The 9,747-nt window shown below is 43.7% G+C and overlaps 1 protein-coding gene across 1 annotated transcript in view; it reads left to right on the top strand.

The window, feature by feature from the left end:
- Window positions 1-9,747, top strand: part of DOCK2 (dedicator of cytokinesis 2) — a 430,752-nt gene that overhangs the window by 375,422 nt on the left and 45,583 nt on the right. Inside the window, exons 35-36 of the mRNA XM_023515279.1 lie at window positions 5,164-5,320; window positions 7,508-7,548. Of these exons, the coding sequence (XP_023371047.1) occupies window positions 5,164-5,320; window positions 7,508-7,548 (198 nt within the window). The remainder of the gene's footprint in view (window positions 1-5,163; window positions 5,321-7,507; window positions 7,549-9,747) is intronic.

Below are 9,747 nucleotides of genomic sequence, written 5' to 3'. Positions count from 1 at the left end.
GATAAGTTTTCAGGTGGAGATGTGCTTACGGTTCTCTCAAAACAGAAGAGTGGCATTGCTAGGTCCTAGGGTTCCTCTATAACCTTTTAAGAAATCTGCAGACTATTACTAATCTGTAATCGATTTTCCATAGTGGCAACACCGTGTACCTTCTCAGTGGCAATGTATGAGGATTCCGATTTCTCCACATTCTTGTCAACAGTTGTTAATCTCTGTCTTATTGATTATAGCCACCCAAGTGGGTGCGAAAAGATTGTGTCTTTGAATCACATTTCTACGATGCTGCGCATTGTCCCGTGTGTGTGTTGCCCATTTATAAATCTCTGGAGAAATACATTGGGTTTTAATCCTGGCCTCACCACGGAGCAGCAGCACGACTTTGGGCAGTCGCATACCATCTCTGGCCTCAGTAGCCCTATTTCTAAAATGGGAATAAGGAACTCCTGTGGTTATTCTGAAGACTGAATGATTATAAAGCATCTGGCACACAGCAGGCAAATGCTTAATATAATAGATTCACGTCAGTCCCTCGGCCCGACTCCCAGTCTCTGTCTTTGGCAGATTGGTAACTGCCCATAAGGCCTTCTCTCAAGGCTTCAGGATGTGGCCCAGTCATCCCAAATTTGCCCCCAACTGTATATTCTCTGATCCTATGATTCTCTGATATAACTCTAACTCTGGTTTTGCAATCCTTCCCCAGACCATTTTGAAATATTTTTAACGTTAATAACAAAAGCAAACTTAGGCCTTGCTCTGACCCCCTTGCTGACCTTCCCCACCCTGTCCAGCCAATCGGAGCCCTGGCAGCAGCAGCTCTAGGCAGTGCCATCTCAGCTGGCCCCTGGCCCCTCCTGTCACTGTGTATGGCCTTCACTAGACACCCAGAGAGCAAATGCTGTTTGACTTGGAGGAGAAACCCACTGCCTGCCCTTGGGGTGGATATTCAGACTGATTGTCCAAGAGAAAAAAAGAAAAATGCCATTTTGGCTGAGTCATTGTTTATCTTAAAGTTCTGAACAGGAAAATCTAAATATTGACCAGAAGTGAAACCATGTACGGTGCTGGCAATTTCCATTTTTATAAGCGGATGGGGCTCTGCTGCTCGGCAGCCGTCTTCAGACAATCAGCAGGATTTTCCAATCCTTCCTGAGTGATTATTGATAACGGGAGTCCTTAGAGGTCGGCAAAATTAAAGACAGCTCTTTGTTTTTCTTCTACAATACTGGTGTGAAGGAATTTTGCACAAAGCTAGCCACTCTCAACCCAGGAGTCAAGGCCCCATGAAAAGGTCTAAGAGGCCCATTTCTTGCTTCTCCTTTTGAGTTTTCTGATCCTCAGTTTTCTTCTCTGCTAACTGGGGATAAAAAATATTATCTGGCCTTACATTTTTGGTTGAGATTCAATAAGAAAAATCACGTTAAATATTTTGCACAGTTTCTGATACTGAGAAGGTAGTCCAGAAACATTAGCTGTTAGAACATTTATACAAGTTGAATATCCCTCATCCGAAATGCTTAGGACCAGAAGTGTTTAGGGTTTCATATTCTATCTGATTTTGAAATATTTGCATTATACCTACCAGCTGAGCCTCCATAACCAGAAAATCCAAAATCCACAATGTTTTAATGATGATTTCCTTTGAGTATCATGTTAGTGCTCGAAAATATTTGAATTTTGAGGCCATTTGAATTTCACATTTTCGAATTAGGGATATTCGTATTATTTTCTGAGTGGATAGCAATGCAGTTGTTTCAAGCCCTGAGCCTACCATCTTCTCTCCTCCAGGCTAGTCACTCAGCTCCTCCAGCCCTTCCTCTAGGCTCCTTATTAGGGTTTCTGTGCATGCACAGGGCCCCTCTGGGTGAATACAGTCCTGTGGGGATGCGGCTTGTAATTAGATGGTGCCTTTGTGACGAGAACAGAGCTTCCCTCCCTGGGGCAGCTGCAGCTTTGCATCAGGGAGCAGGGCTTAGGGCATGATTTCATGAGTGGGGATGACTTTCAGTCCTCAGGTGCCCTTGTGCAGTGCACATGCTATGCTACCTTACACAAAGCCCCAGTTCTCCCTGCCCTGAGCCCTCCTTGGAGCCCACTCTCAGTCCCACATATGTCTCAAAGAGCGAGTCTCAGGTAGAATGCAGTAATGAAACACACCCCTGCCCCCCAGGAGTATTTCTAGAAGTGGCAAAGGACCTAGCCAAGACCCATGTCCTGGGGCCCAGGTCCCACCCAAACCAGTTCAGTACCTACCTGTAAGAGGACCTGTCATGTAAGAGGTGCTCCCTAAAAAGAATGAGTGAAAGGCTAGTGCCATCAGCAGTGACACAGGCTGAGGGCCGAATCTGCCCTCTGAAGCCTTCCCATGCTGAACTTGAGTCAATTCCAGGGACGTGGGAGCTGCCTCTAGTCCTCCCAAGGCAGGAGCAGAGAGTGGCGAGTGTCTGCCATCCTCCGTCCACAGGGTGAGGAACTTCCTTCATCTGCTCATGATTCCCACACCTTTCCGTTGTCATTTATCCACCACTGTGGGATTCAAAGGAGAGGGATAGCTGTGTGACCTTGAACGGACCAACATTAGAACCCAGCCCCCTGGTTCTTGTCTATAAACTGGAGATTGTAATAATGCCTACTTTAAGAAGTTTTAATCAATTAAACAGGCTTAGCATAGGGTCTGGAACACAGGACGTCCTCAGTGGATTGTGGTATCATTAATTTTTATCTCTGTTTCTGCTGGCTAGACAGTGATCTCCTGGAGGTCATTGTGTTAATCTTTGAATCCCTAGTTTCTAGATCAGCACATGTTGACTGTATCGCTGGATGGTGAATGGATGGGTGATTTCAAACCAACCTTCCCATTCAGCTCACCATTCCTAGATGGCATGAGGAGCTTTCTTGCCTCAAGTGTAAAGAATAGACAAAGTAAGAAAGCCAAGACCTTATCTTCTAATCCCTAGTTATTGGTAGTGTGGTCAATGGCCCAGCAACACTGATATCACCTGGGAGCTTGTTAGCAAGGCAAAATCTCAGGCCTCAGCCCAGACATGATGAATCAGAATGTACTAACACAGTGACTGGGTGATTCCCATGCACATGGAAATTTGCAGAACACTGGACAAAACCAGTAGTTCTTAATATTTGCTGCAGAATCTCCTGCAGAATGTAAAAAATAAAACACTACTGCCTGGATCTAACCCTCCCAAATTCCCAAGTTATTGACCTAGGGTAAGCATTGGGCTTTGTGAAAGCTTCTCGGGTGATTCTAACTTGTGGCCAGAGCTGAGAACCACTGGTCTGGCCAAGCTCGGGTCCTGGGATGTCTGTTGTCCTGGGAGGCTTTGAGAAAAATCACATCCTGAACTCTGGGAAGAAGCGTCATTGCATTGTCATTAGGGTGGGACGTGGTGCTGGAAGGGACTGTCCCAGAAGGAGGCAGGCACAGCTGTGAGTGAGCCAGACAGGTCTAAATCACAGGGCCATTTGCATCCTTCATTGAGAGCCAGGGACAGGTGGTTCTCCCAGGGCAAAGATGGATTTGTCTTCTCACAGCCACAGTTTGAGACGTCGCCTCCTTGCAGACTGTCTTGGCTTCTGGGAGGAAACGGCCCTCTGAAGTCCTTGCTTTTCTCACCTTTACCCTTTCCAAGAGCTCTTGGGACTTACCTATGCATAATGCTTTTCATGTGGCCTATCTGGTTCAAATAGAATGATAATTGCCTTGATTTCCAGCGTTACCACTTAACACTTACAACCAAAGTAATAATGGGAATATCCTTTCACGGTTCTCGGCCTTGATGTCCTCATCCATAAAATGGGAAGAACAACTCCTACTTATCAAGATTCCCATGAAGATTTCTTCAGAAAAGTGATTAGTACAGTGTCTGGCAACAGAATAAGTAATTAACGAGAAGGAGTCATTACTCAAAATTGTAATCCATCTGTCTCTCTGCCTAGCCTGTGGTCCGCCTGACAGTTGGCATGATTCTTTTTGTACTGGTGTCTTTCTTCTCACTATATAATGCCTAGCACAGTGCCTAGCCGCTAAAGGATGCTTAAAGAATGTCACATCTATTTCTTGTTTTTACAGTTTAGAATGTTAATTTATACCAAATTTAACTTAAAAAAAAAAAAACACGTCTATCTACTTAAATGGAAGTAGTTCATGGTATCATCCAAACATTTGGGGAGGCTGAGGTAGGAGAATTGCTTGAGGCCAAAAGTTTGGTACCAGCCTGGGCAACATAGCAAGACCCTACCTTTACAAAAAATGAACATTAAAAAAAAATTAGCTGGGCGTGGTGGCACATGTCTATAGTCTCAGCTACTCAAGTTTCCCCCACCGAGAGCCTTGTACCCCTGCTAAGTGTGCGGCTTGTCCCTCCTGACCACACAAACCCTCAGCCACAGGAGGCTGGCGTGCGCTTGCACACAGGTGCAGTGTTGGGTGGCCAAGACCCAGGTGGTAGAGCCAGACTATTGACACTTATCAACTGTGTGACCTTGGACAAGTTAGTTGACCTCTCATGCCCTTAGTTCCACCATCTACAAAAGAAATGAGTTAACATTTGTAAGATTTTAAGAACAATACCTGAGACATGGTAAGGATTCTTCTGAGACTGACTTTTCTCACTTAGCTCTACATTTTGTAGAACTTCTCACGCCAAGATATATTGATCTCTCTAATAATTTTTAATGGCTCCATAGAATTACTTTTGGTGACTACATCTTAATTTATTTAATCATTTCCCAGTTGATGGACATTTCAAATGGTTCCATCTCTTTAACTATTAGACACAATTTATAAGTGTTATGAATACATCCTTCTGGGAATAATTCTGTAGATCAAAATCTGTAGGGTTCTGTAGAGTTACCCAGTCACAGGATAGGTGCTTTTAAAATTTTGATAGATATTGTGAAAATTGCTTCCCGGAAAAGTTGTGCCCATTTACTTTGAATGTGAGTGCATTAAAGTGAACATTTCCCCCACATGATAGCCTATCCATTCTGATGTTAGGGAAAGAAAAAAACACTTGCTACACTATATGGTAAATCCATGTATAAATGAACAAAATGAGCCAGCGTGAGACTGGGGACTGTGCGTTCCCTCCCTCCCCACACAGTTCTCCCCTCCTGCCCTGAGCTCACTGCCCTCCTGTCTGCCCGCAGCCTGATGGAGTGTGCTGGGGAGCACCCGACCATTGCCAAGTCTGTGGAGAACTTCGTGAACCTGGTCAAAGGCCTCCTGGAAAAGCTGCTGGATTACCGGGGCGTGATGACCGATGAGAGCAAAGACAACCGCATGAGCTGCACCGTGAACCTGCTGGTGTGTGGGGCCGCGGGGCCTCCCTGCTGGAGACTCTGGGGGTGGGCTTAGCTTTGGGTCTCACTGTCGCTCTGGAGAGGAAAGCAGTGCTGAGGGCTTTGGAAATCTGACAAACGTGAGATGGAATCCCTGCTTTACCATCTGCTAATTTGGTGTCTCGAGGCCAGTCACTTTGCCTTCTATGCCTCAGTTTTCTTATATATGAAATGGGACTGATGAGTCTTCCTGGTAGCACTGAACCCATCGCATAGAAGGAAGACGGCAGTAAAGCTGCTTCAGGGTTTGAGCTTCAGAGTCACATATCTCCTGGCTTTCCATCCTACCTTTATGATTAATAGGCTGGACATGGCAAGGAAATGGCTCTGAATTGGTTTGCTCATCTATTACGTGGAGAGAATAATAGCTCATATTTCATGAGACTGTGTAGTTCTGGCCCGTGGCTAAATGCTCAGTATGTTAGTCCCCTTCTTACAGAATGGAGTAACATCAATAACTAGGGTTACCATCACCATGGACCAGGGTAGCCAGAGCAGCTAATCCCAAACCCAAGCTCTCCATGCTCTCCCCTGCCAGCTCCCAGACAGCCTCTCTCGTGCTCCATGATTTGGTCAGGAGACAGGTGGCAGCAGCCACGGTGCTTCATACCCTTACCTCAGTCCACCTTAAAATGGTTTAAAAGATTCAGATTGACCAAAAGACCAGGTGGCACTCATCACATCAACCCCCCTGCCATTACGAAGGCTCCAGAAATACAAACCCTGTCCTGTAGTTCTGTCATGCGGCCTGTCCTTACCCAAAGTGGACTCCGTTTAACAGCTCAGATATTGCTATTGATCTTCTAATCTAAGTCCTGATTATAGAGGGAGGGAATTCATTGCTAATTACTCCACTGGGCCCAATTAAAAAGAGGGATATTCCAGGAGTTTAGCAGCCTTTCTCTATGAAGAGATGAGAGTTGGTTGAAGACATTGACCTTTAACAGCCAGACTAGGATCAGGGAGGAAGCTTGGGACAGACACTCCTCTAAGAAGGCAGACCCCACAGTTTTCTGTGTGTGACTCAGGGAGGAGGGCAGGAGGGCATAGGGAGGGAGTGTGCTGTTAGGAGAGGTGATGTCAAATATGATTTGCCACCCCTGGACTGCATGCCCCGGAACATGTCACCTCTGCTCTGGGCCTCAAGTGCACATGGGTACAGGGGATTAAACTAGGATTTGCTCCTGGTGTGGCTAATGGATTAGATCAACACCTCCTGGTTCAGAATCTGTAAGGACTTGTTTAAAAAAATGCCACAGGGGCAGTAGTTCATGGTATCATCTAAACATTGGAGGAGGCTGAGGTGGGAGGATTGCTTGAGGCCAAAAGTTTGGCACCAGCCTGGGCAACATACAAAAAATGAACATTAAAAAAAAAATTAGCTAGGCGTGGTGGCACATGTCTATAGTCTCAGCTACTCAGGTGACTGAGGAAGGAAGCTCACTTGAGCCCAGGAGTTTGAGGCTGCATTGAACTATGATGACCCCATTGCACTCCAGCCTAAGTAACAGAGCAAAACCCTGTCTCAAAAAAATAAAAATGAAAATGAAATGAAATTAAAATGCCACAGGATTGGGATCTCTGGTGGTGAAACCCAGGATAACTACTAGTCTAATGGCCCCTGAGTTGGAATACGGACCTGGCTTCCTCCTACTGCCAAGTTTAGATGTTTTGGCTGTGGAATTTTGTTACCACTCCTGACAGTTCTGCACTACAGGGCATTATCATCTATTACTATTACTGGGATGCTATTACTTGTTTTCTAACTCAGATCCTTAAATTGACAAGGCCTGAGCTTCTAAACATAAAACTGGGCTGCCTTTCAAAGTGGACTTTGTTAAACTAAACTGCTCCAATCTTGGCAACCCACCTCTTAATGCTGTAAGTCACCAAACTGCACCTCCGGATACGTGATGGCTATGACACTCAGTCCCTTTGTAGTCTAAGCTTAGGTCAGGGATGTGACTTCCAAAACAGAATCTCCCAATTAAGCTGTTTGTTGCATCCAGGAACGCGAATTTCTTGCTCCCATCTCAGTGTGTCCAGAGAGTCAATACAATAGCAACCTTCTTCTCGTCTTCATTACTATATCCCTGACCTATGTGGCTCTGCAAAGAAAAACACTCATCACTGTTTTTCCTCCCCTACCTAGAATTTCTACAAAGATAACAACAGGGAGGAGATGTACATAAGGTAAGATTTTCATTTTCTAAAATCCAGATCTGCCGTCTGGCTCCCCTGCTCAGTATCAATCAATGGCTCCCTGCTACCTTCAAGATAAAATGTAAACTTTTCTCCTTGACACTCAGACCCTCTGTATTTTGATTCTTGTCAATTCCCCCGGACTCAGCTTCTTCCATTTCCTACAGTTGGCCCCATGGAACAACACGGAGTTCTCCCCCCTGCCATGCTGTCTTGCTCTATCCACAGATTATATTTTCCTCGAGAATAGTTACCTTGTGGGTTGCGCCAGTAGATTGTATTTGCATCTGTTGAAGGACTGGCATTTGAAGCCCTAGCTCAAACATGTAGCAAGACCAATGGCTAGCACAGTTTTGTTATTTTTTTTAATTGCAGATCAATATGCGGGTACAAATGTTTAGGTTACAGTGTTTTCATTTCTAAGGTAAAGTTCAAGTTGTTCTTCAGCCCTTCACCCAGAGGGAGTGCTGAATACCCTCACGTATGTGCACACTGGGTGAGCACCCACCAATCAGCCTCCCTCCCCGTTCCCTCTTCTCCCCTACCCTTCTCTAGAATATACTTGTGTTTTTCTTTTGTGGGGTGTGTAGTTGTTTATATATTGGTTTCCTCTTAGTATTGAGTACATTGGATACTTGTTTTTCCATTCTTGTGTACTTTACTAAGAGGAATCAACTCCAGCCAGGAGTTGTAGAGTCTCTCCATCTTTCCTTACGTCTGAATAGTACTCCATGGTGTACATATACCACAGTTTATTAATTCATTCATGGCTTGATGGCCACTTGGGTGGCTTCCACATCTTAGCAAATGTGAATCAAGCTGCAACAAATGTTCCCGTGCAAATTTCCTTATGGTAAAATGATTTCTTTTTTCCTTCTGGGTACTTAGTAATGGGATTGCAAGATCAAATGGAAGGTCTACTTTTAGTACTTTGGGGATTCTCCGTACTTCTTTCCATAGAGCTGGTATTTGTTTACAATCCCACCAAGAGTGCCAAAGTGTTCCCTTCTTTCCACAACCTTGCCAGCATCTTCAGTTTGGGGACTTTGGGATGTGGGCTATTCTCACTAGAATTAGGTGATGTCTTAGAGTGGTTTTGATTTGCATTTTTCTGATGATTAGGAACAATGGGCATTTTTTTTTTTTTGTATGTTTGTTGGCCATTTGTCTGTCATCCTCAGAATAGTTTCTGAAAGGGATTGTTCTAAAGGGCATTTCTAAAGGGGATTGTTTGGTCTTTTCTTATTGATTATATGAGTTCTCTGTAGATTCTAGTTATCAGACCTTCGTCAGATTCATAGCATACAAACAGCCATTCCAAAGGCTGTCTGTGTGCTTTAGTTGTGGTACCCTTAGCTATGCAGAAGCTTTTTAGCTTGATCATGTCCTATTTATTTATTTTTCATGTTGCTGCAATTGCCAAGAGGGTCTTCTTCATAATATGTTTTCCCATGCCAATTTTGTAAAGCATTTTCCCCACGCTTTCTCTAGAAGTTTTTATTGTTTTATGTCTTAAATTTAAATCTTTTATTCAATGAAAGTCAGTTGTTAACAGTGGTGAGAGATGCGGGTCCAATTTCAGTCTTCTACATATGTCTAACCAGTTTTCCCAGTACCATTTATTAAAAAGGGATTCTTGTGAATGGTTTGGCATAGTTCGTGGGGTAGTGAGTGAATTCTCTGTTGAGACTAGATTAGTTCCTTTAAGAAAACAAAAAAGGATTCTTTTCCTCAGTGCATTCTTTTGTTTGGTTTATCAAAGTCCAGATACCCATGACTGGGTTCATCTCTAAGTTCTCTGTTCTGTTGTATAGATCTATACCTTTATTTGGGGGCTAGCACAGTTTTGAAGGGAAAAAAATACCATCTTCAAGCAAGATGTCTGCTTCTTTGTAGGCATGTAATAGACATTTATTTTACTATATCTTGAAGAGTTTTGGGGACATTAGCCTGGAGCAAAGAATTCCTTTGCCAAATATTCTCAGAACGTGATGTTTTTTCCTGCAAAGTTTCTTTTTTATTATTTTTCTTTTTAGTCATTACAAAAAAATACATACATATTGCCAAAGCAAAAAATCTTGTAAGATATAGACAGCAACACAAAAATGAAATAAATTCTCATATTCCATACAAATATGACCCGTTCATATTTATATATATTGAATTCTCTGTATGCATATTTTTGCAAAA

Source organism: Otolemur garnettii, unplaced genomic scaffold (genome assembly GCF_000181295.1).
Source record: "Otolemur garnettii isolate 467f Iridium unplaced genomic scaffold, OtoGar3 scaffold00003, whole genome shotgun sequence".
NCBI lineage: Eukaryota > Metazoa > Chordata > Mammalia > Primates > Galagidae > Otolemur > Otolemur garnettii.
The sequence above is the reverse complement of the archived record's forward strand: the minus strand, read 5'-3'. Positions and strand labels throughout refer to the sequence as shown.